Source organism: Poecilia mexicana, unplaced genomic scaffold (genome assembly GCF_051168715.1).
Source record: "Poecilia mexicana isolate PSO_F unplaced genomic scaffold, ASM5116871v1 scaffold_22, whole genome shotgun sequence".
NCBI classification, from domain to species: Eukaryota; Metazoa; Chordata; class Actinopteri; order Cyprinodontiformes; family Poeciliidae; genus Poecilia; species Poecilia mexicana.
The window spans coordinates 1,426,273-1,454,054 of NW_028263391.1; the positions used below are offsets into that span (position 1 = coordinate 1,426,273).

Here is a 27,782-nt window from a genome sequence, read left to right on the forward strand (position 1 = left end):
ACAGTTTGATCTACAAAATAAACAAAAAATATACTTTTCATGTCTAACAGACACCTTAGCTCCTCACTGTTAACTCAGTCTCACTTTCCAGCCCTGCATTCAGTAACTTACCAAAGAAGAGCCATAAAAACACTGAGGCAAAAAGACTAAATGTTTTTTTTCTCCTGTCATTTTCAGCCGCAAACATTTAACTAAAATATCTACGGATATGTGTTTCTGTCTCTGCCTCCCTCTGACTTCCTGCAGCCTGATGTTCCTGCATAGATTCATGTATTTACAACAGACACTACAGTGATGTACAGTGTCAGAATGTGAACTAAATATAAAAAGTATATTTTTATCATACAGAATGAGAATTTAAACTTAATTTTCAGATGTATACATTATTATACATCTCAACTCTATTTACTGTGTAGCAAAAATTTTCACTAATTTATTTTTAAACCTCTCCTCAAGCACTTTTCTTATTGTCTTCTAACCATTAACCTTATGGTGTGGAAATAATGAAAAAATATTGAAACGTTGAAAGAAATCAACCTGACATCAGTCTCCTCCTGTTCTCCTTTCTGGTTCTATTATAATTAATATAATTTTTATATCTTCACACCCTGAAACGTCAACTGTCTTCCCTGACCTGCTCCTCTCATAATAAAATAGTTTAGTTTATTTAAAAATTAAAAACAGTTAATACATATTTCAATAAACTAAATGAAGACCTCACCAGAGCTTCTTCACCTTTCTTCAACATCATTCTAGCACTGCTGTTCTCCTAAATATATAATATAATATAATATAATATAATATAATATAATATATAAACACATGGTAAGTGGTCGAGTATGATCAGGTGTTGCTCAGTTTGCTGCTGTTTCAGTCTAAATCATTGTGACTAGACTAGCTAACTGTTAAAGTTAGTGGTAAAATTTTGGACATGTGACTATTCCAGAATTTAAACAGCTAAACCAAAAAGATTTAGTTCTATATATGAAAGTAAACTGACAACAAGATGTTATAAACGAGCGATATTCATAGCAACATTCCTGACAGATTGTTTACCTATGAGGGGCCGTTTAGGACAAAATTTACGTTTTGTCTCTTACACACTACCAAAAACTCTCACATACTCAAAAAATACTCAAATTTCGTATACACACACTACTAAAATGTCACACACATACAAACGTTAACTTTCTCGCTCACATACACACAGACGTTTATCTCTCACATACACAAGACTAAAGTTGAACACACACACACAGTACTAAGACTCGTTTTTTTGAATGTGTGAGAGTTGTCACGGAAGAGGTGGGGCATAATTTTTGGATCAAACTGCGCATGCGTAGATCCTAAACTATAAGTTTCGATTGTTGACTCACTGTATGTTCTATTACTTAGTATATTTGTGCTTTTAAAAATATATAAATGTATTGAAACTATCTTTCAATAGCTACCTTATATTAAACTATGTTAAGGACAAATGTCAAACATAGTGCAAATATTTTGAAAACAAAGTAAAAGATCTTGCAGGTATATTAATCTCCTTCCTCCTTCATCAGAAATGAAAAATTATAAATGCACACTATGTGTTGGGAACCTGTGTTTGTTGACTGACATTTATTTGTCAGGCTTGCGAGACAAAAGCTGAAAAAAGATCGATTTTCTTCGCTTTCAAAATAACACAAAACAGCGAAAAAAGACCTCCACACCAGACCTCGTTTATTTATGTATGTATTTTTATTTTGATAGCTGCCGATTAAACTGAAAGTTACACATTGACATGATCATATGAGTAGTTTTTACCGAGAAATCGATCGGAAGCGCCGTGAAAATGGTCAGATTCACCGGATCCACGTCTCTGGCTGCAATGCGCGCTCCCGTCACAGGGGGAACAGATTTTCACGGGGGAACAGAATTTCTCACCTCTTAATAATTCCTGTAATGCTGGCACCCAGTGGACAGATTGTACTACAGCAATTTTGCTATTTTTAATCAATCAATCAGATTCATTTATTACTATAGCACATTTAATCTACAAGAAAGTTAAACGTTCTATATATATTTAAAAGCACAAATATGTGTGTGAGAGACAAAACGTAATTTTTTTGAGTGTACGTGGCTATTTTTTTTAAGTATGTGAGAGTTTTTGTTAGTGTGTGAGAGACAAAACGTAAATTTTGTCCTAAACGGCCCCTCATATTTACCTCCTTCAAACGGAGTTTCTGACTCTGTCTGCTGCTGCCTTTACTCTGAGCCGTTCAGAAGGGGGAGGGGGAGGAAGCGCTCTGCTGAATGCGCTGCTATGCGCCTTCAAAATAAAAGCACGCGAGTGGAAGATTTTAAAATTCTTCGCAACTGCAGTGAAATTATTGGGGGGGACGAATGTGACTCTCTCCAATATTGGGGGGGACATGTCCCCCGCGTCCCCCCGCTTCCTACGCCCATGTCCAACACTATTCTAGTCTAGGTCTGAGGGCTGAGGTCTTTGGGTGTGTATTTGATATTTTCATTTTTATTTTCATTGAAGCTGTGCCATGACATATACAGAACAACAGCATTAGACACATTCTGGCCTGAAAGGGTCCACTTTACAATATGCCAATATGAAATGTGTGTGTGCGTGTGTGGGTGTGCATGCGTGGACATGGGTATGGGTGTGTGTGTGTGTGTGTGTGTGTGTGTGTGTGTGTGTGTGTGTGCGTGCGTGTGTGTGTGTGTGTGAAATGAGGTGCTGTAGTTGAGTGTTGCATCGTGAGTGTCACATGAATGCACCATTAGACATGCTGAGCCCTCTGAAGGCTGATCTGCCACAGATCGACTTTTCCAGTGGTAATAAAGAAAAATAAAAAACGACGATTACAAGTGAAGACAAAGTGAAAACAGTATTCCAAAGCTCAAAACAATTCAAATACCAAACAGAGTTTTAAAGTTCAGAGGTCTACACGTATGTAGAATCAACAGAGAAAGTAATTGAATAACTAAGTGACAACATATATTTTGCTGATTTGATTGATGCACAAAATAACCCAGAAGTGACCAAATACCCTGAAATAACACCAAAACAACAGGAAACTGACAGATGTGAATGTAAATAAGCTCATTTTTCTAGGTCAGTTTTCTGTGATCACTTTTGTTTAAAATCAAATTGAACCATTCTTAAGATTATCTGTTTTTTTTTTCCAATCATTTCATTTTATTCCCCTCAGTTCCTGAATCTCTCCCTCTTATGGTTTTCTTTAAAGGTTTTATTGGCTCTAGTGGCCTTTATTTGAGGCAGGAAAGTGGGTAATGACATTGACCACATGGCGAAGGTCATCAGGCCGGGACTTGAACCTGTGAGTCCCAGCTAACATGGACTGTCCTTAGGTGGACTGTCCTTTACCCCTGTGCACCGTGGCACCCTTTACCCCCTCATTTCCTCTCTCCCACTTATATCTTCCTAAATTAATCTCTCACTTTGGTAACACTTTATTTGAATGGGGTTGAATAAGACTGTCATGACACTGTCATAAACATGTCATAACACCTGTCATGAACATCAATAAGTCTACATGAACATTTATGACTGTTGTCATAAAGTGTCATTCGGTAAATTATGACACTTTTAATACAAAGTTGACATTATTCAAAATGTCTTTATTATGACAACTTGACATTTACCAGGAAATCATTACTGATCTAAATTTGTTATAAAAGTATTACTGATTGCACTTTAAAAATGAGGTAACTTTATGTTATTAAAGGTAAAGTTTAAACAGTAATGATTTCCTGGTTAATGTCAAGTTGTCATAACAAAGACATTTTGAATAATGTCAACTTTGTATTAAAAGTGTCATAATTTACTGAATGACGCTTTATGACAACAGTCATAAATATTCATGAAGGCTTATTCATGTTCATGACAGGTGTTATGTCATGTTTATGACAGTGTCATGTCAGTCTTATTCAACCCCCTTCAAATAAAGTGTTACCCTCACTTTTTATAAACTGGACTAAGACAGAGTGTCCAGATTTAAGGTCTCAGAAGTGCATTTAACTCTTGTCTCCGTCTGTGTTTTTCAGTCACTGGACGGTTTTGTATTTGCACTAAACAAGGAAGGACGTTTCCTCTACATCTCTGAGACTGTTTCCATTTACCTGGGATTGTCACAGGTAAGCCTCCCCACACGTCTGCTGACAAAATGAAAATAAAAGAAAAATTCCACTGAAAGTCATTTCGATCATAACTCTGACTTCTCCTTCTTTACATATTGTGTCTTTTTGATTGTTTTCCTCTTTTGATCTGTTTTGCATCTCTGTTATTCTTCCCTCTCCTCCTTGTGTCATTACCAAAGACAATTCCTAACAAATTAGGACTCATTTAAAATCTCATCAGCTCTGCAGACGGTTGTTGATTTCTGCAGTGAGAAACAATGCATATTTTACTGCTGGATTTGTGCGTGTGTGTGGGGTTTGTGTGCGTGTGTGTGTGCTTGTTGGGGTGTTGAGGTTGGAATAACAATAATTATTATTACTTCAGTTATTAAAAGTTATTAACAGAGCACATTCAAATTCACCCTCGATTTCATATGCAGGAAGCCAGCCTCCAGCAGTCTCATGACATTGCTAAAAGAGTCGGGAATTGTTTGATCCTCTTTGTCATGTTCAGAGCTTTTTTGTACATTGTCACGGTGATGGGAGACAGTTTAACTGCACCACTACGTTATTTGTCTCAGTATTCCTGCAAACAGATGTCCTGCAATCACCAGTCTGAGTTATTGATGCCATTTTAAACAACATGTGGTGATTCTGAACGTTCCACAGTCTCCACTGACTGATCTCTGCAAATAAGAGCTTCACAAAGCATTCCAGAGGGGAATTATTACTCCGACCTGGTGATATTACAAGACTGATGGGGTTTGAGAACTGACTCTAGAACAGCGTTTATGGATTCAACAGAAAACTGTGGTCATTTGCACAGATCTATGTGATGCAGTTCAGCAGTGAGGACTGCTCCCCTGCTCCATTAGAACTGACCTTGTTATTTATTCTAATACTGTAGATATTCTGATCAGGATGCTGAATACCTCCCGACTCGGTAAATTTTGCCCAGTGACCGTAGACAGGAAATTCTGATTGGCTAATGGCTAATTATTTCCCTTGCACTAAATGCTATAGCAATAAGGGAAGACCTTGAATCAAGTTCATTTTACTATGTCACTAAACAGAAAGGCATGTTGGATTTATTTTTAATTTGAAAATTGTAAAATGACTAGCCCCAATTTATAGAACCATGCATCTAATGTTCTACAAGAAAATCTTGAAAGAGGCCATGCAGCCATCAGATTGTGACTTTATGCTTCAGAGCATCAGAAGAAGAATAACCTGAAACACAAAAGCTAGCTCATCTCTGACTGGCTGAAGAGGTGATGGTATAAACTTGTGAAGAAGTGGACTTATTGAGAACGCTCATGTTGTTTCATCATGTTTAACATCATAAATGGTTATAAAGTAATTTGCTCTCTAATGGATTTGACATGTTATTTCTCTTATTAATTATGTTGAGGAAAGTTCTCAGAAACAAGGATTTTAGCAAAGTGCCAAATTGTTTAACAAACCAAGGATGAAGGTACACCCCCACACATCACCGTCTGCCTCTCCCTCCTCCACCCGTGAACTAATTCCCCCAACAAGATTGATTGATGATTTATATCAAATAATTGATTAATTGTTAAATTGGGTCCCTTAAGCTTTTCTGCCATCGTCGCCTTGCTAGTTATCTTGTTCTTTCAGCTTTTATCAGCTGTTGAAGAAGTGCCACAGATTAAAAGAGTGAGAGAGCGGAAGGGCGATCGAGCCCGTCTTTGCCATGAACAAGTCCCATCCTTTAATCTAACATGTGTACACAAAGTTCCTCAACCTCCATCATCTTAATTGCTCTTCCTTCCTACTTTTCTCTTTTTAATCGCTGCTCTTTTTCCTTTTTTTACTTCATAAGAAGAAAAAATATATCACTAATTATTTCTCAGCTTTAATTAGATCTCACCGTGCAGAAAATGCCTCTGTGAGGGGGAGTCGGGGTTGAGGGATGGTGGATGGTGGATTTAAGCCTTTTGGCAAATTGACGACATCCAGAAATTTCTTGCTTGGTGGTCGATGCTGAACAAAAATCCTCAGGCACATTTCTGTGTAAAGAGGATTTGCTGGTTAAACTCGTTTCTTTGCTTTCTTGTCAGGGAGACGGTAGACGTGGCCGGCCAGTCAAACAGACTGTTAATAAAGACATTGAAAAGTGTGGATGTGCAATTAAACACGGCTGCTGCCTAACATGAAGGCCGTCTGTTCCATAATCCTGCTTCATGTTCATTTTTGTGTTCTTAACAAATACCTTTCCTTGATTCTTGAATTTTTATTGTTTGCAATAAAATATTGCAGCTTGCTCCTATCTTAGTGCAGTGAACATAAATGTGTCTTCCTTAAATAGACTACTTCCAAATTCATGCCATTTTACCACATGGAACAGAAACTCATGTAAACATGTTTTTTGTTGGGATCCAGGAGTTCAAACATACATGAGCTGCAGAATGTGCCTGTTTTACCGCCTGTTGACCAAACAGCACAGCATGATGTACACATATTTATGTATGTATAAATCCGTTCATGTTTCCTGGTGCTTGTATTTGTGGGACCAAGCATCACTTGCAGCTGCCCTCTCACTGGTCTAATTGAGATATGTGTGTGTGTGTATGTGTGTGTGTGTGAGTGTGCGTGCGTGCGTGCGTGTGTGCGCGCGTGTGTGTGTATGTGTATGGCTACAGCAGATGGCTGTGTGTCCTCTGCCTGATGGTCCAGAGGAAAATAATAACTGCATTGTCTCAGCCAGATCCAAATTAGTTTGCTGGATTGTCGCCCGTTACGCCCAAAGATGATTCGTAGCCAACTTCTCCTCATGCCAGGCTATTATATGTAGCAGCATGATGAGGCACACACACATTGGCCCTGCATGGATACCACACATGTGACATGGAAGACTGTTTCTGAAGGGTTGCTATGCATAAAGCAAGTGTTAAATGACCCTTTTTTTTTCTTTTTTGGATGAATTCTGTTAAAATGATTGTGAGTTAGGCTTCGTCCTTTTTAAATGCTCTTGTAAACTTAGGTACATGGTGGTCTTTCTTTAAGGTTGTTTAATGTTACTTTTACATGAATAGTTCAACATGTTCACAGTGAGATTCTGTTAAAAGGCTATCAGCAGTTAATATCTTTAAAAGCATAGTTAGGGACAGACACTGTGAGCTCCAGATCAATACTGTCACCTTCCTAACATAATTACCCAAGTTATGTTTTGCCAAAAGGATTTTTTTTTTTTTGCCTAAATCACTGTTGGCCATTATTTCATTATTTTAGGAAGATAACTATATGTAAAGTGTTTGGTGTTTGTCTTCAGTGATGTTTAGTTGGACCCGGAATGCAGGCAAGACAAAGCAGTATACTGATGATTAAGGATTTAATGCTGGAAAAATGGCAACATAGAATTATGACGAAACATGAACATAAAGGTAACTGGAGAGAGAATAGCACAAGAAATCAGCGAGGAACAATGAAAACCAGGAGCTTAAACACTGAGGAGGAGCAGAGAGTTTCTATAAAACCAGGTGAGTTAACACAGAATCACCACAAATAGCTACTACAACACAGTCTGACACTGGCACAAGGAAATAAACCAACTGGAACAAGATACAGGACACAACAAATGGGAAAGAAACCATACAGAATGGAAAGTCATCATATGGCAAGACCTAAACTACAATAATAAACAAAGAGAAGTTACCTCAATATGCCAACATGTTGATACTAAAACCCCTAAAATGATGAGAGCACAAAAACCCAAACTCCCACACTGGTGGATTACATCACTGCACTATAAAAATAATCAACAACATAATCATTTAGTTTAAATCTAGAATAGACGGTACTAAGGACTGACGCTACCAGCCCCTGGCCCCCAAACCCATCCAAGGACAAGTGGCCATAGTCCATGAATGGATAGCTTGTTAGCATGTGTGTTACACAGAAAGATCATTAGTGCAGCACTGTCTTGTACTTAAATTTATCATGGAAATAATTATCACACTCTATTTAAATCATGACTCATGGCAACAGTGAAGCATCTTGAAAATGAACTTGATTTCTGATTACTGCTTCCTCCTTGAAAAAAATAACTTAGTTACTTTACAGATTACTTCATTTTAAAAGTAACAAAGTAAGGTTACCGGTTACTGACATTCAGCAGTCTCCAACGCCTCAACATAAAAATGATGAATAGAGCGAGTCAGTTGTGTTTAAGGACTGCTTTTCCTCTACTAGATCCTAACTTCTTTCTCTCTCTGCCTCCTAATGGTTTTACATCTTGGTCCAGCTTCTGTTGTTTTTAGGGGGAGGACCTGCTGCATTTTAGTCACATCTCTACACTGTGGGGCTTTTTCACGCTAGATAGTTAAAAGACTATTATTATACTCCCAGTACAGTACTAAAATATTTTATGCAGTCGTTTTATGTTGTTTTCATACTAAAAATACTAAAAAAAAATATTTACAGCTGACAGTAAAAAAGGTTTACTATAAATAATAATATTAGTTGATATAAGGCTAAAAATAATGTAAACAGAGACACAAAACAGCTTCATGATTATGAAGTCGACTGACTCGGTGTGAGAGATTGTTTAGATGCTCAGGAAATTTTTTTGAGTTAATTAGCTGTTTATGGTTTGACACCATATAATATGGGAGTTTCATGAGTTTCATTTTCTGAAATGACTGGCAGGAATATGCACTTTAACAAAGTAGTCTTAGTTTTTTTTTTACAAGAGCCAGTATAAAGAACTTATGAAAAGCTGCCATTAGCCATTAGCCATCAGCCATTAGTGATAGGGTTGAATGTTTGGATCTACAAACAGCTTTGTGTGAAACTCTGATGATAATAAACTATAATAGTCTAACCTTGGATTATCACCAGAATGAATCAGCTTTTTGTAAGAATGGGAGGTTATGTGTCTCTGTATATTCAAAAAAATACCACAGACTGTCAGCCTATGTTGGTCATCATCACATGATCATACAAAAGAGACAAAAATATAACAAAACCAAAGTCATATGGGATTATTGATATTTAGTTTAGTTTAGTTTGAAGAAAAGGACAAAAGGATTCATTTTCTTATCAACCATCAGAGTTTGAACCACGGTCACTTTCTCTTTTCATGTTGACTGTATTGAGATTACTTCTTTGCGCACATAATGTGTGTCCGTAGGTGTGTGTTTTGCGTGTGCGTGTGTCAGAAGTGTGAGGACAGATTTTCTTCTCTTTGTCATTTAAAGAGCCTCTGCAGTGTCCAGACCTACTACCACACTCACTTACACACACAGGCAAGGTCATTTTCCTCACATGCACCAATGCACATGAGGGTTATTGTGCTACGTCAGTGCACACACACACACACACACGCACACACACACACACACACACACACACACACACACACACACACACACACCTCCCCCCCACCACCCGCAACACACACATTAAAGCACGCAGACACATGAAAGGAAGGGTCATTGGAAGGGAGAGAGGGCCTGATCTCTGCTCTATTTCATTGCCATCCACATTCCCTCGGGGAGGCTGGGGACCATGCACTTATAAACACGCACACACACACTCACCATCTCTCACTTTCACTTCCTTTCCTTACAGTATTCCCTGTGGACTGTCGCTTGTCTGGAGGGTAACATGAATGAATTAGCATTAAACAGCTTGAACCGACTATTGGCCACTTCCTCCTGTTGGTCATCCATATGGGTGTCCACAAACTCACATCCAACTGACTTCTCAAAAACTACAGTTTAAAAGTTTTATAGATTGAACTTACTGAATCAGATAAGGATGACATCCAGTCCTAACTGACTGCTGAAGGTCCAGGAGATCTTTCCTCTGCACGCTCTACTTCTCATAAGGTTAGTAAAGTCTACTTTGCCCTGACAAACACCTCCAGGATCAAAAGCAGACATGCACCACTGCATATAAAGATCCAGCCAAATATTAGCATTCAATTGTAACATATAAATCTTTTTTTTTTTTCTGTGATGTATTTCAAGCTGTTTTTACCAGGTTGAAAATGGTAGTCTAAGAGCTTACTCTCACAAAGCTTCTCCTCAGAGCTGCATTCTCCAGCCGAGCCTCTGCCTCACAGAGCTGAGCTGACCTGTGACTCCCCCACTCAGCTCCTCCAGACTAGCGGCGGCAGCAATTAGCAAACACCTTTTGGATCTGCTGAGCCTGTCATACAAACTGCTTCTCAGTCAGTTGATCATAAGAATGATTGTAAATGGCATAAGGACTGTCAAACCATCAGCTTGGAGCAAAGTGTTATTCTATCCTTTTAGCTTTCCAGAGTTTCAGGAAGCTCTGATCATTCACGGAACTTCTTCAGATATGTCGACTGTGGAAACTGGGTCACACTGATCAAATTGTTTGAGTTTAGAGTCTTTTCCAAAAATCTACAGTCTTTTCTTTTTGTTTGTTTTATGCCTCAGTTTCTTAAACTTATTTACCTTGAACCCTGCAGGACCATGGCACTTCTCCCCCCGTGTTAACATTTTTTTTTTTTTTTAAGGTTTTGTTGGCTCTAGTTGCCTTTATTTGAAAGTAGTTTGGCAGGAAAGAGGGTAATGAGAGAGGGGGAAGAAGACATGCAGCAAATGTCACCAGGCCGGGAATCGAACCTGTGACCACCCCCACGAGGACCAAGGCCTCAATGCATGGGTTGTGTTTTGCCCCCGTGCCACCACAGCACCCCCCGTGTTAACATTTTATCAGGAGTGTGTCACTGTTTTCATTTCAACCTTTACTTCTGCCCTGATAGAGTGGGTCCTCATACTTCTTTGTGCATGAATCTGTATGACAGCAATGTGTGTATGAGCACACCGAGTCTAGACAGAGGGGTGTACAGACAGGTGCCATTGAAATGGATGAAGCTGCACAGCGAGCCACTGTGTGAGGTCAGAGGTGACTATCTACCTGCACAGCACGGATTTAAAGTAAGAAGAGACACTTTTATACATTAGAGAGGCAGAGAGACAGACAGCAGGAGGTGAAATAGGGCTGCTGAAGGACACCAAACACACACCGCCTTGCTGGTTTTTTGGCTTAACGCTTGCTTCACTTATTCTTGTCATGCATTAGAGGTGCAAGTGATGGCACAAGGTGTGTGGAGGTCATGATCTTCTCAACGCCTGCTCTGTTCTCTCTCACCGCATTAAAAACTGTTGGACATGTTGGGATTCTGATGGCTGGTGGGCTTCATCAAACCAGCATCACTTTGGTTTTATGTATTTCAGAATGACTGAATGTAGCATCTGCTAACCTTCACAACAGCAGCCAGGTGTCTGTGGTTCAGTGTGTATACGTTCTAGGAATGTAGCTTTGACCACCTCATATTTCTGAAGCCTTCACAAGAACCATTTATTTAGTGGTTGTCATTGGTTTTCTAAACGTCTCTCTTTGGAAAGTGTCCTTGACAGACACAGAGGAAAATACCTTGACATGTTTTTGAAACAAATGGAAAGCAGGTTGCAACTAGGTGTTAAAGAGTCTGTGGGATGTTTAACCTTCCCTCGGTTTTAGAGTGATGCTCAGGAGGATCTCAGTAATGTCACGGTTGGACAGCGGGGGAAGTGGGGCTGGGTTGTCCCGTCAGTTTCCAAAACCACACACACCATCTTTGTAACAGCGTCTACTGGACCACACAGAGTAAAAAACCCCTGGGATCCAAATGACCCCATCTCTTAAGACTGCAGGCGGGCTGGAGAATGGCTTTCCTTAACTTTTGAATTCCTGCATTGTTTTTTCCAATGTTAGCCTTGGCGTTTCCTCTTTTTCATCACCCCTTACTTTTATTTGCATCCCCACATTTTTCCCCTTTTCTCTTGTCTGTGTTCAATTCACATAGCTGTCCCCAGTATCCCCGCTCCCACCTTCTCTCTCATCCCTGGGTTCAGATTTACAGCCAGCCGTTATCTTGGTGATGTAGAAGCTGTAAACAGATCAGCAAACAAAATTGATGCTTGTTTTATTGAATTGTGAGGAGTAGAATTGTGTAAGTGTAATGTGCATAATAGACCGCTTTAGACGCATGTTTGTGTGGTTGGGATTTTTTCAGCAGCATCATGATTAGGATAGTTCATGCATGTATAAAGGCTTACCATTGACATAAAACTGATTCTATCAAAGGAGATCTTCTCTGAGTCAGAAATACAGCATTAATGAACAAAGGGGAATCCACAAACTGCAAGTGTCTTTGATTGCTGTCATTACAAACTGCTGCAAATTTGAAATGAGATTATGTCTTTTAGACTTTTGTATCTACAGAGTATACATCCTGTCATTTTTTCCATTCCGATCTGCCATTTCTGCTGGAAAGAAGAAGTTTTTTTTTTATTTTATTTTTTACCACTAGACCTTGTGTTTTGTAGAAGTCCGGAGGTGAATATAGATTCTGTGGTTTCTTTCTGAACAACTGTGGGATTTTTAGTTGAGGAGATTGCAGCCTGCGTACATATTGCGTGTGTACATATCCATTTTTCTACTTTGTGATATAATTTTGGGAGAAACAAATGCATTTGTTCATTATTTGTTTAATCTATCAATGTCAATGTCAAATTTATTTATATAGCACTTTAAAAACAGGTGTAAAACTGCACCAAAGTGCTGTACATAAACAAACAAACAAAAAAACAACTAAAAAGAATCATGGAAAAAACTGATCATAAAATAACCTACAATATATGCAATAATTCTGCAATATTATAAGCGTGATATAAAACTGGGCTGATGCAGTCCTCTTTATCTTGGTTTCTTTTTAGTTCATGATTATTAAAAAATTTCTAACTTTATTGAAAACCTACATTATATTATCTGTATAATTCCTTTGAAGGGACGAGCAGGAAAAAAAGTTTTTCACTTTGTCAACAAATAACGAAAATTGAACCATAGACCCCCAACTTTTTAACCAATTGGTGTTTTTTTTTTGTTTTGTTTTTTTTGTGGAATATAACTCCAGCTCTTTGCACATTTTTTTATAGAGCATGTCTAAGATATTCTAAGAAAAATTAATCTAGAAAAGCAGAAATACATATGTGCAAAGCTACTTTGCACACTATTGGCTGGCGTTTGCAAAGCAGCCAATCCAGGAACGGTATTAATTTTCCTTGATGGTAATTGGCTGAATTCAAAAGAGTGAATAGAAGGAAAACTGTGAAGGTTAACTTTTGTGGTAATTTTATGCTCTGTGTATTTATGCATATTAATGCATGTTTGAACTATTAAAATTGGCTGTGGCCACTCAGCCCAGCAGATACCAGGGGTCCACTGTTTCTGATTTGTGCAAATATTTCATTGGGAAATATTCTAATTCAGCTACTCGTATTGAATAACAGTAAAAAAAACTTACTTAGATTTTCTTGGTCTTGTTTTAATTTTTGACACCAGTTTGAATTTCTGTCAAGTTTCCTTGTCATTATGTGCAGTGAAGTAAACACCAAATAAAGGAAAATCCTGATCAGAATGTAAGACATGGCTGTAAATAACTCCACATTTGCTGCTGCCACAGATTTAATCTGACTGTATGTGGAGTTAAAATTGGAGCAGAAAGCACTTGGAGGTGGTTCAAGAAATAAATACTCTCAAGGAATAAAAAACTGTTTTAATCTATGTTTCTAAATTTCTAGTCCAACTTACTTTTACTTAATTTTGGATAATTAGGTTGAACACTAGTGTAAGGGGAGAAAAGTTCACCAATCAGGGGAGATAGTTCAGTCTAAACATGCAGTTTTCCCCACTGGGACGAACATTATCGTCATTAAATGCAAATTAATACACAACAATCATTTTTATTGACAGAGTTACATTGACCAGGAGGCTATAGATGCATATAATTCTGAGTGCTTTTGACCCTCTGAGAGTCAAAGTAACATTAGTTCAAAACCACAAAGTACATGCATTTAGAAGTCTTGAAGAAGAACATTGAAAGTCCTGTCAGCTCTTTCAGGCAGTTCCAAGAGTTTTAAGGAAATGCTCTATGTGTCTGAAGATATTTGTCGGATGATTTAAGAGATTGTTGCACTACTTTGAGAAGTGTCAGAGTTCTTGGATGATTGAAATTATCTTTGAAGGTCATTTCAAAGGGTTCCAGGATATCTTGCTTTGTGTTTAAGTATGAGTGTAATGATATTCAAGATAGCTTAATTTGCTCGTATAGGTCCTTGGAAGTCTTGTGAAAGTTTAGGAGTGGGTCCTTGAGTACTGTGTTGCAAGATCCTTAAGTTGGAACATGTTGTCATTTCTACGACGCTGTCAGTTCTGCTGATTTTGAGTCGACGCTTTTGGTGATTTTCAAACAATTGCAACAATTACCATACACTGGTGCTAGATTTGAGGTAAAAGAGACCCCTAACCAAGGTTTCTCACGTGCTTTGTTTTTTTTTTTATTTTTTTTTTTTCGTTTCTTGTCATGGTTGCTTCACCTAAACACCGACTTTTTTCTTTGCTATCTCTCAGAAACAGCAAAGATACAAAAACTATAATTGCTAGTCAAGTGAAAAATAACGTTCTCACTAGAAAGTGATCCTCTTTCTTTCTTGTCAGTTCCTGTCTGCTTTCCACCGTCTGAGTAGACGGTTCATAAATCAGTCAATTACCAGCCCATTAGAGGCTGTAGTGAAAACGGGACACTGGTCTGTGAAGTTCCTGTTCACTGATGGATGTGGAGACCTGAAATGAATCGCCAGCGAGGTCATGGCCCACATCATTTAGATATTTTTGAATTGTTCCATTTACAGTGTGTGTTCTAATCCTGAATTTCTGTAATAATATGTATCTGAACAACTATAGAGTAGATCAGAACACCTCTCCTAACTTGTATTTATGAATTTGTTATATCTACATAAAAGATCCATATAAAATGTATCTAAAATTCATGCGGTAATTTAAATTGTAGGGGATGAATCAATCTGTATCTCCGAAGAACAACAATATATTTACACATAAGCCCAAATTGTTTATACCTCGGGTATATTTTGGTCTAAAGAAATCTTTTATTTTACCAACATGTTCAGCCCGTATCTGTGCACTCTACCTGCAAAATGATTAACTTAGGCTTTCTAAATATTTTCCTTGCAGCATCTTTCTCCAACAGATCAAACATCTGCTTGTTTTATTTTGTGAGCAACTTTTCCAAAGCACACTCCTGCCACTGAATGAGTCATAGGCTTTCTGCTTGTGTTCTATTTATGCTAAAAGAAGGAAAAATACTTCAAGCACATACACACAAACACACATAGTCAAAGTCTAGTTTACACCTCAGTATGAATAATATCCCAACCATTACGTCCCCTTTATTTACATGAGCTTTTCAAATGAGAGCTAATTACTGGGTCCTAATGATGTGGTTGGGTTAGTGACGGGTGAGGTAACGTTGTGGGAAGATAACACAAGAGAGGGCTGCGATGTGTTGGGAGGCTCCTCGCAGGACTCTTTTGTAAATGTCAAGAGCTGAGAGTTGATGGCTTCATCAATCCTTTATCCGTGGAAAACACCTGGAAAAAGGAGAACAGAGGGAGAGAACGGAATAGGCTGAAGAACAGGAGGAGGTACAGCTAAAGATTGAGCATTGCTTTTGGCAGACTAAAAAATGTCGGCCAAAGGACTAATGTTGGCATGGATGAAAGATAGAAAGAAAAAGATGTAGGGCAGGTTAGGGGTAGTTTAAAATGGAGAAACAATATTTTAGGGAAAAGGATACGACAGGTTTCTGAGATCTTATATATTAGGGGAAATAAATGTCTTTTTTCTTAAACTGTGAAGTTTACTTAAAGTCAGATAGTTTTGGCCTGCCTGTATTTTGTAGGCTGTTTAATAGCCTAACAACATAGGCTATTTGTTAGGCTGTAACTTCATGGCTGTAGTCCCGTGGTGCAGGTCTATACAAGCATATCATCCATACACAGTGGATGGATGATATGTTCCCCCAACTAAAGCTAGCTGAATACTTCAAATTCTCAGATGAAATCTTAAAGGAGGGGAACTACGTAAATCCCCCCCCCCCCCCCTTTTTTTTTTTTACTTTAGATCATGTTGTAATATTATTCAGATCATGTTGTAATATTATTCCCTTATCAAAAATATACCTGGAGTGTTGCTTTGATTCTTTCATGGATGTTTGAGAAATCTTTTAATCTCCCGTGGCAACCAGGTGTGCCTAACAGGTTCCTCTCACCAAGCACCACCTTTTCCATGCAACTCTGTCTCTGACCTGCAGTCTCCAGCCAAGCTTCCGCCTCACAGACCAGCCTTCCCCTTTCAATCAATCATCAATCAAATTTTATCTGTATAGCACGTTTCAGCAGCAAGGCATTTCAAAGTGCTTTACATAATTAAAATAAAAACAGCATGTGAGAAAGAGATTTAAAAAACATCATTAAAACGTAAACAGTGAGAAAGAGAAATAAAAAGCTGTATAACTTTAGTTGAGACGCCGTCAACTGGGACTCCAGCCCTTTGGACTTTAGTCAAAACGCCGTTTGACAAGGACTCTAACCTTTCGGAAACAGTGAGAAAGAGAAATAAAAAGAAATTAATAAATAGATAAAAAGAAAAGATAAAAACATTAAAAACATCAGATAAAAACATCAAAAACATTGAAGACATCAAAACCCACACTCTAAACCTAATTTAGCCATAAACAACTCTAAACAGGTGGGTTTTAAGTTGAGATTTAAAGGCACCCAGTGTTTCAGCTGTTTTACAGTTTTCTGGAAGTTTATTCCAAATCTGTGGTGCATAGAAACTGAATGCTGCTTCTCCTCGTTTGGTTCTGGTTCTGGGGATGCAGAGCAGAACCAGAACCAGAAGATCTGAGGGGTCTAGATGGTTGGTACAGCAATAATAGATCTTTAATGTATTGTGGTGCTAAACCGTTCAGTGATTTATAAACTAACAACAGTATTTTAAAGTCTATTCTTTGAGCTACAGGGAGCCAGTGTAGGGACTTTAAAACTGGTGTTATGTGCTCTATCTTCCTGGTTTTAGTGAGAAAGCTAGCAGCAGCGTTCTGGATCAGCTGCAACTGTTTGATTGATTTGTTAGTCAGACCTGTGAAGACGCTGTTGCAGTAATCAATGCGGCTGAAGATAAATGCATGGATGAGTTTCTCTAGATCGCGCTGAGACATTAGTCCTCTAATCCTGGAGATGTTCTTCAGGTGATAGAAGGCCGACTTTGTGACTGTCTTAATGTGGCTCTGAAGGATCAGAGCCACATTAAGTAATATTTGACCCTTGAGTGGGGGGAGCTGCCCACATGAGACAAAGGGCGATCTGGTAGAACTGTGCGTCTGCTGAGCTCATCTTAGGAGGTACTTCTCAGTCCAACTGACCTAAAGTTGATGTTAAAGATTTAATGGAGAAATGTTGTTGTGATTAAATGCTTAAGTCGGAGTGTCAGAAAGTGCTGGAGCTTCTTAAAGAGACAGCGGCCCAATTTCAAGGCATTACGTTAAGAAGCCAAATTTCTTTTATGTCATATTCAACTCATAGGCAACTGATTGTACTATAAAATAGCACTATGTGCCTGGAAAACACATACTACTACTTCTTTAAAGATTTCAAACCTTAACAGATGTTTGTGCCAGCTAGTTATGGTGACAATTTCAGCATTACTGAAATGATGAAACTCTCCACCAACACACTGCTCAGCATGTTGTTTTACCGCCAATATGATGGTAAAGAGGCAGTCTGTACACTTATGTTATAGTGTTCATAGAAATCAAATAATAGTAATTTTACACATAGTAGGAAACCTCATAAAAGACTGACTGTGAAAACACACAAATCCACCATCATCTTTGGACTTTAAGCATCATACATTTTATGCTGACAGGACCATTCCAGTGTATTTGTAGATGGCAGAAATCATAAAGTGCTTATTGATTATTGTGAACCTAAAACTCATAGTTGACTGGTCCAAACTTAATATGTGGTTGCTACTTTTGGGTGATGTTGAGCCCTGAATTATTTTTCAGTTTTATTTTATTGAAAGGATTTTTAATCACTCACACAATTGTATTGGACTCTAGACACAAAACATCTTAGGAAACGCAAAATGTTACACTAATTTGACAGAGTGGTGTGCTTAAATCCCTCCCTCACATTTGCAGTTATACAAATGTATGACTGCCTATCGGTTCACAGGTTTTGTGCATTTAAGGAGCAGGTTCTTTTATCAGAATCCATATGGATTACTGAGAATGCACACCTACACACCCACGCAAATAAGCACACACTTTAAGCCTGCAGTGGTCACATCAAGTTATGCTGACATGGACTAGCATCTGCTCGGCAGCTCCAGAATGACACTGATTTGCACTTAAATGAGTGGATTTAAGTGGCGCGCCACCATTACCACTCGGCCATATGTGATCCCTGTGTCTTTATCCTGCATTACACTGAGGAGGATGAGAGAAGCTGGGAGGGTGGGCAAGGAAACGGCAAGAGGCAGGGTGGATGGGGCCACGTGAGATCAGGACAGACAGCAACAGCGGGGAGTGAGAGAGTGGGGGAAAAGAAGGCATAAAGAGAAAGAAATGGGTCTGTAATGAGAAAGAGATGGAGCTGAGACAAAAATGCTAAAAGAGAGAGAAGGGAGATAAGAAACAGAGAGGGAGGATTAGGCTGACATGATGAGAGAGAAGAAAAGGGGGTGAAAGAGGCAAATGTTAGCAGTTCTGACCGTGATGAAATATTAATATGTGCTGTTAAACAAACACAAACAAACAAGGGGTTAACCTAGACTCCCACATCTCCCAGGAATTATTAAAAAAACATTTGTGTGAACCCAAATCGATCAACCTAGACAGAATTCAAATGTATCAATTTGAAGTAATACTCTTAATACTTAAGATATGTTCAGAAATTGATACCTAATACAAATGTTCCTTTATTTCTGAAAAATAAAGGGATTTATTCTACTTAAAAGAAATTAACTCTTTTTTTCCCACTGAATAAAAGATCCATTGATTCTCTGTACCTATAAGATGTGGGCACATCATATATCGTATATCAACACTAGAACATTTCTGAAGAAATTTAAATGGGGCCTGCCAAAGTGTGCCCGTCTGATGCTACAAATTAGCATCAATGCTAAAGTAAGCTGCAATGTACTCAATAGCATGTGGAGAGTCACAAACATGTTAACATGGACTTACGCCATTCTGTATGTTAAAATTAGTGTACAAGTTAAAATGAGCCAAATTGCTAACATTAGCCTAAATGCTGTTGCTAGCATGTTGTTTTACATTTTCTTCCTCCATTCAGTGTACTAAGTGTGACTAATAAATAAGAAAAATAGATATAAACACTATTTTTAGGGAAAATACTATTGGGGAGCAGTGAAATGCTAATGTTTGTGCAGTGTATTAACTGACAAAAGAGATGTAACTTCTATCATGAATATAGATTAGCCAAAAACCCTATAAATTACAATGAAATACTGCTACTTCTGCTAGTCACCAGAAGTAAGACCCATGATCGTTTCCTCAGTAAGCCTCCCAGGAGTAAGGTGGATAGAATGTTCAGTTCCAATGGTATCAATGACATCAGCAGTGATGTCATTAGGGCTGAAACGATTCCTCGAATGATTCGAGTACCTCGATTACTAAAATTCCTCGAGGAAAATTTACCTGCCTCGAAGCTTCGTTAATTTATGTTTTATTAGTTAGCGCACCGTGTTCCGGCCGGGACTTCATTTGCGTTGCGCGGAGCTCTCACTTCCGCCTCTGAGTTGTTGACAAAAGCTAAGTCTCAGCGGCATAAAGTCCAATCTTCAAGGCCCGTGGGGATTTTATTGATTGATGATAATGCCCGACTTTTTATCGTTTTTGGGGAACCAATAAGCATCCTTAAAATGACTGGGGAATGCCTGGAGTACGGCAGCATTTCTCCTCCGGGGCTGCTGGTTGAAAGCGAACGGCGGGAAGAGCGCTGAGGTGAGCGGATAGACAGGGCGGGCGGCTGAGTAGCTGATGCTTACCGTGTAAATGTAGCTTTACCGACGAACCGCACAATACATTTCATATCCCGGTCTGAAGAAACGGGTGGCGGAGCGCATCGTACATGGCTGGTAGATGAGTTTCTGAGTGTGACCAGTGAAGGTGTCGTAAATATCCCGTATTGCTTCCCCCCGTGTTCGTCCCCCGGTCTAACGGTTCATCAGTCCGCTGGTCTATTTCCTCCCCTCCACCCCATCTTACGTTCGTTCATTCGCCCTCTCCTCCCACTCCAGGCGGCATTTCCCGTATTTTCAAACCCAAAGCGTGACAGGTTAGGAGGCAAGGTGAGTTTAATTAATCTATTAAACTCACTGAAGATGAATACATAAACTAAAAGCTGGATTGTAGACATTTTTTATAAGCATATTTGTGAGCCTGCCTCTTTGTTATTAAATTCAATATAATTTCAGATTTTTCTATAACTTTTCTTCTGGTTAACTTAGAAAGTGAGCTATTATTGTTACAGGTTAGTTTTCTAAACTACAAAAAAGCAACTGTTAGGGATGCTCAAATATGAAAAATTGGACTGATATTGATATCTGATAGTAACACCGGTATTATGCCAGATTTACCAATATTTCATTTTATAATTTTTTTTATTCGATTACTCGATTAATCGTAAGAATAATCGATAGATTACTCGATTACTAAAATATTCGTTTACAACAGCCCTAGATGTCATCACTCTATGATATCACAAGGGAATCTCTCTCTTGAATGTAGCTCACAGACATAGTTTTCTCTGATCTGTTTCACAGTTCTATCGCGACAGATCACCCTTCAGAGCACGTTCGACGTTCAGAGAAGCAAGAAGTTACTAGAATATAGACATGAAGCAACAACAGATTGTTTGCAAACATGAAGCTTTTCCAGCTAAGCTTTCATGGGTCGACATAGTAGACCTCAACATCCAAGTCGACTATGACGCTGTCATTTTCCCTGTTGAAGATGACAGCCCCATTGAGTCGGAAGATGAATCAGAGATCCAGGGGGAATCAAGTCCTTCCGGCGACTTTGAGAGTCCAAGATCACTGGAAGTCAAACAGGAAACAACACCTTCTGCTGGCTTCAAGATCACTCCTTTAGTGGAAGACGTGGCAGAGACTAGCCAACATGTCAAAGATTTGACAAAGCAGGTAGACGATCTTAAAACAGAACTGCAGAGAAAGAATTTTGAGCTCCATGAGGAAAGAGACCGAAGGATTGCATGTCAGGCTGAAGTCAAATCCCAGCAGGAGGAGATTCAAAGACTGCAAAAAATGTTGGAAAAAGAACGTCACCTGCAAGTCAAACGTGAACAGGTTTCTTGCTCTTCCAAAGTTACAACTGACAAGAACGTTCTTCAACAGCTGGAGTACTTCAAGTGGGAGGCTGCAAAATACGCCTCCCGCAATAAAGGTCTGATTGACGTAATGGTTGAAGAATACCGAGTGAGACTCAAATATGAGGAGCAGCTCAAAAGTTACTCTGAGCAAGCTTCCAAATTTAAGGCTCATGAGGAAACGGTGAAAGCTCTGCAGGGTCAGGTTGCCGACCTGAAGGTGGAGTTGAAACTTGCTCTAGAAAACAACCATCCTAGAGTCTCCACCCGACCAGAGGTCCCCCTGCAAAGAGAAGGCTCTCTACAAACAGAGGAGACCAAGGATAGACAGACCTCCAATCAACCAGGGAGGTCTAAAGAAAGATGGACCTACAATAAACCAGGGAGGCCTGAAGAAAGACAGACCTTGTATCAACCAGAGAGGTCTGAGGAAAGATGGGCCTCCAGTCAACCAGGGAGGTCTGAGGAAAGATGGACCTCCAATCAACCAGGGAGGTCCAAGGAAAGATGGACCTCCAATCAACCAGGGAGATCCGAGGAAAGACGGACCTCCAATCAACCAGGGAGGTCCGAAGAAAGACAGACCTCCAATCAACCAGGGAGGTCCGAAGAAAGACAGACCTCCAATCAACCAGGGAGGTCTGAAGAAAGACCAGACCTTGAATCAACGAGGGGTCTCCATGCATAGCCTGGCTCAGCCTTTGCGCCGATCCACACTCAGGTTGCAAACAGAGGAGTCTACGCAAAGCCAAATCTCCACACAAACATGGAGGTCCGAGGAAAGACAGACATCCATGCGATCAACCTCCACTGGTTGCATGGAGGGTCTTCATGTTGCCGTTGGCACGAAGGTCAAGCTAAGCCCGGCTCGGCCTTTACACCGACCCACACCCAGGTGGCACTAACTTAGGTCACTATCCAAGCCCAGGTTTTGCTAACACTTTGCATTATGAACATTTGAGGCTTTGCACAAATTTGGCAAAGCCTCAAACTGTTTAACAAATATTCATCCATGAATGTATATTCAATAAATATGAATATTTGTTAAATTGTTGACAATAGAATACGAAACAGAATTTGTGAAAATTCATTTGGCTATGCTGCTGTACAGAAATAACCAATCAGAACCAAAAGGCAAACTTTTGGTTCTGATTGGTGTTGAATGTGTCTTAGCACATTCAACACATTAGACTACTAGTGTACTGCAGCTACTAAAAAAAAAAAACTAACATTATATCATCATTATTTATAGAATGATTTAGAAAACAAAACTATATAAAGGCTTGTCAAAACTATTTCGACCCATATTATAACTTTGCATTGATTTTTTTCCCTAACCCAAACCAATACTAGTCTATTCCTAGCATTAACTAAACCTTGATTCACATCTTGTCTCTAAACATTACACCTGACCCAAAGCAATGAATCCATCATATTAGGACAAATCTTTGGTTCTAATATGACACTGAGCATATAATGGTGCGTTCACACCAAACACATTTTGACCATCAAGCGCATCTGGTTTACATTCAAACTCTATGTGGAGGCGTGTCGAGGGCCGTTGCGGCGCTCTTCGAGCGTCTAGCGCGGCGCCATTTGAACCATTTGGAGCGTTTGACATTTCCAGCGCATCAAATACTTCACATAGACTTTGAATACAAAGTCTATGTGAAGTATAGACTTTATATTCTATACTTCACATAGAATGCGTGTTCACACCACACCATAGAATTCACACCAAACACGCTCAAAACGTGTTTGGTGTGAATGCACCATTAGAATGTTTAGTCCCTATGGTAACAATGACTTCATCAGTGATGACATCACTCTTTGATGCATCAAAGGAATCTCTCTCTTGAGTGTAGCACACAGACTGTTTTTTCAGACCTGTTCTTTATAAGTTAACTTGTAGGTTCCTGTAACATTTAAGTTATGAATCTTCTACATGAGCATTAAAATTATTTGAAGGCACAGAATCAGTCCAGTATTTTCACATTCTCAGGTGAGAGAGACTCACCTGGGGTAAAGTAAATTTTTCAGTACTGGAATTCCACCGAGGATAAATTACTTTAATCAAAGCATGTCATGAATATATGTGCATATATTCCATCTTAAGTACATAGCATAATAGTTTTTTTGTTGCTTTTTCCACCACTGGATGATATAACATAAACAGCACTGTTCAGAGATGCAATGAGTTTATAGCAGTGGCCCAGATGCCAACATCTCCAGATGTTGACATCTGGAGAGCAGTGACTAACTTGTAAGTCAGTCACTGTTCTCCCTATGCATTGCTATGGCAGGCCCCAATTATCAATACCAAGTCAGTATTGATACTAGATGATACTTTAGATTCAGATTCCATATTGAAGTTTTATTTTATCTTTGTATTGTAGTTTCTGAACTCTGTCTATAAACTTTGTGCAAATTCTGATATAGATATTGATAAAATCATTCAAAGGAAAAACTCCAAAGCACCCAAAGACCAGAAGTATGATGATCAATCAAAATTCAATAAAATGTATCAATATTTGCAATATTTACAAAGGACAAACAACCACACATACATGCTCATCCCACTCATGTTTCTGAACTGTGGGAGAATTCCAGAACACCCAGAGACTCCATGCATGACCAGGGAGAACATGCACACTCCATGCAGAAAGACCCCAGGCTGAGATTCGAACCCAAAAGCTTCTTGTTGCCAGGCAGCAGAGCTGCAGCTGTTTCACTGCACTTCCTTAAATAAAACAGATCAACAAATGTTTTTTACCTGACTAAAAATTTTGGACAGACTGTGTCCTTGTAGCCAGTCATAGCCCCTTTAGCTACAGATAACTATATGCTATATGCTCATCTCTGACATAAATCTGAGGATTTGGCTGAGATTTTTTTTTATTTTTTTTTATGAATAATCAGTTTCAATTTCAACAACAAATAAACACTGGAAGTTGATATTCCATTCTTAATTCCATAGTGCTAGGTAGATTCACTGGTATGTTTTGGTTCACTATCATGTTGCAGGGTTCAGTTCTGCTTCAGCTTCAAGTTTTATTCCAATGATGTCACGTTTGGTCAGCACTTCTGATTTCCAAAAAGAACCTTCATTATGTTTCTTAGCAGGCTGCACAGTGAATTCCTGTATTTTCAGATTTTCATTGAATCAAAATTAAAACTCGTGTTTTAGTTCAGAGGAGCAAGAAGGTTCTGGGTTCAATTCCCGTGCTGGGGTCTTTCAGCATGGAGTGTGCATGTTCTCCCTGTGCATGTGTGGGTTCTTTCTGGGTACTCCGGCTTCCTCCCACAGTCCAGAAACATGACTGTCAGATTAAATGGCCTCTCTAAATTCTCCCTAGGTGAAAATGTGTGTGTGCATGGTTGTGTGTCATACTGTGTTACCCTGCGACAGACTGGTGACCTGTCCAGGGTGACCCTGCCTCTTGCCCAAAACGTTAGCTGGAGATAGACATCAGCACCCCTCCTGACCCCACTAAGGGACAAGGGTGTAAGAAAATGGATGGGTGGATATTTCTTTGCCTACCAGACTCAGTTAAAGCACAGATGATCAACAATAATGATAATTGGATTAACTAAATCCAAATTTAATCAACTTAAATAAAATATAGTAAAAACTTAGAATTATGATGAAAATCCTTGAATTTTCAAAAAAAAAACAAAAACAACAAAAACACCCAGCTAATTTAAGGATTAATAGGACACTAGAGAGAGACAGGAAGAACCAGAATATGAGGTTTGCATTTAGTTGATTTTTAGTTCTCCTCTTTCTTTCTGGTGCTGTCCCTTCCAACGATTATCAATTGTTACAGCTCTTTGATTAAGACTCCACTACTGGGGTCCTTAAGATCGACCACAGATCTGGAGTTTACCTGTTTTAAACACCAGTTTTCTAGTCACCACATCTTAATGGGGTAGTTTAATATCACTTCACTGTAATATCACTCTTTATGAGCCCGCTGTTTGAGTAAGGGTAAAGCAATTTCTTAGTGCTTTTGGCCTCAGGAACTTCGAGAAGAGACGGTGGAAAACAGCTAAATGTTAAGAAATGTTGAAGGAGGAAGACTCCACACAGTTCTGTATTTGTTTTTATGAACATCACTGTGGGAGAGACAGCTTGATGGAAGTGCAGCTGAGGAACTGAGCCTGGAGCAGTGGAAAGCAGTTCTGATGCTTCAGGACGATGTGGGAACAATCTCCTTAACTCATCATTTAATTTTCCTGTAAAAAGAACCAGCAGCTCTGACTTTGACTGGAAAACAAAACATCTTTTAAAAGAGTCAATTCATCTGTTGGAGGAAGATACTGAGGTTCTTTTTAAGCTATATTCTAGATCAGGGGTCCCCAAACTTTTTCCTGTGAGGGCCACATAACTTTTCCCTTCTCTGCTGGGGGGCCGGAGTCAGTTTGTAACAGAAAAAGTGTGACCATTGCAAGAGTGCCTAAATGTAAACATTTCTTGTTTTCCAGAAAGCACAATAAAATAACCTTCTCTGGGTTCATGCTGGCTGAAATAACACTATTTATGAAATAAATACCGTATTTTCCGGACTATATGTCTCAGATATCTCTGCCGCTCCAGGTTTTCCACAACGATGCAGCAGCAGCAGAAGGGGGCGGACAGCCAAAATTTGAGTTATAACACGTCAATTGAATATCACATTTATTATGGTTGAAAAATAATAAGTTGCCAAGTTTAGATTTAACTGAACTGATTACGGCAGTTTCCAAACGGTAACTGTAACAGTAAAAGTGCTGATCCTTCGTGTCTGCTACTAGCATGTGCTAAATGACAATGGGCGCTTTCTTCTCCTTTTTCTTCTTCTTTAGATTTCAGCGGCAGCTTGCATCAATTATTGTTGCACTACTGCCATCTACTAGATCCTAATATCTATACCTCAAATTCTCATAATGATCCCAGTATTATTTAAAAAACGAAAAATTTTCTTTTCCCCCTCAATGCTATTTAACTGATCAATAACATTCTCAAATTTCAATTCCCTATTAAAACCTAATTCTGTTTTAATGGGCGCTTTCTTCTTTTATTTCCAATTTTGACTTCCAATGATTCACTTCCTGCTAAAGAGCCCCCTGGTGGTTGAAGAAAAATCCACATATAAGCTGCACCGGGCTATGAGCCGCAAGATTCAAAGCTTAGGAAAAAAGTAGCGGCTTATAGTCCGGAAAATACGGTATATGAAAAAAAATCTAAATGCTCTCTGTTATTGTTCAGGGAGCCGGACCAAATGCAGAGGCGGGCCGGATCCGGCCCGCGGGCCGTAGTTTAGGGACCACTGTTCTAGATGATTATCCACTGAAAAAAATTCAGTGGATTCCTACAGACAGATTCCAAGTGAAGTAAACATCTCAAACTGATCCTGGTTGTCTTCCCTCATTTTTCTACTGGTTTTCTTTTCCCTTTTGTTCTTTTCTCTTGGTACCTCAAACTTTGTTAAAACATTGCCTTGTCTCATTGTTTAATGTCCAATTTTCCTCTCTGCACTTGGTGCTATTTATTTTACTGTCTGTCATCCACTCAGTGTTTTCGTGCAGTTCAGTGTTGTCTCACTGTGTCATAAATGTTCCTACTGCTTACTCATGTATCTTATAAGAACAAAACTGTTATTGTGCATCTAATAGTGTTTTTCTAGTAGTTTGATTTATTTAAAAAAGGGATTGAGATACGGTTTGGCTTCTAAATGCGCCTTTGAAGAGGAAAGTGAGAGTCAAGCTTACCTTTATTGAAGAAAACAATTATAATTGGGATAACCAAATATTTGAGTGCAATTTAAAGAAATAGAACTATTGTCTAGGATCCTGTTAGGTGTATGACAGGGACTCACATTGTGACTGCTCATCATTATATAAAATATCAAAAACAGCTGACAAGGCAGGATAAAATCTACTATGGTTATGCTGGCAAAACATATTAGCATCACCTGTGATGCTGCCTAAAGATTTTGATTGAATATATTCATGAGGAAATGTACAAAACTCTAAGATCTTAGAGAGTGAAAGCAATAGAAGAAACAACACAGCGAGACAAATTACAGCTCGCAACTGCCAGAAATTCGATCGGTGTAGGATTAGTGTTTTCAGGTAAGCTGTGTGCAGCGGGTAATTTGCTCTAGGAGTGCAAATTAAAATCATGAAATAGAGATGTTCTCTGCAATTACTGCAAATCACTGGATTTCTCAGGTAATATTAGCTCTGGTGGAAGTGAAGATTGGTGTGGATTGACAGACATAGACAGACAGGCCTTCTCTGTCCTCTACTTGAGATCCAGGCTAGTAGATACGTGGATGCATGCGTGTGCAC

The 27,782-nt window shown here is 39.0% G+C and overlaps 1 protein-coding gene across 1 annotated transcript in view; it reads left to right on the plus strand.

The window, feature by feature from the left end:
- npas3 (neuronal PAS domain protein 3) overlaps positions 1-27,782 on the plus strand; it is a 295,135-nt gene that overhangs the window by 181,340 nt on the left and 86,013 nt on the right. The window contains exon 5 of the mRNA XM_088002562.1: positions 4,060-4,149. Coding sequence (XP_087858688.1) covers positions 4,060-4,149 — 90 coding nt within the window. The remainder of the gene's footprint in view (positions 1-4,059; positions 4,150-27,782) is intronic.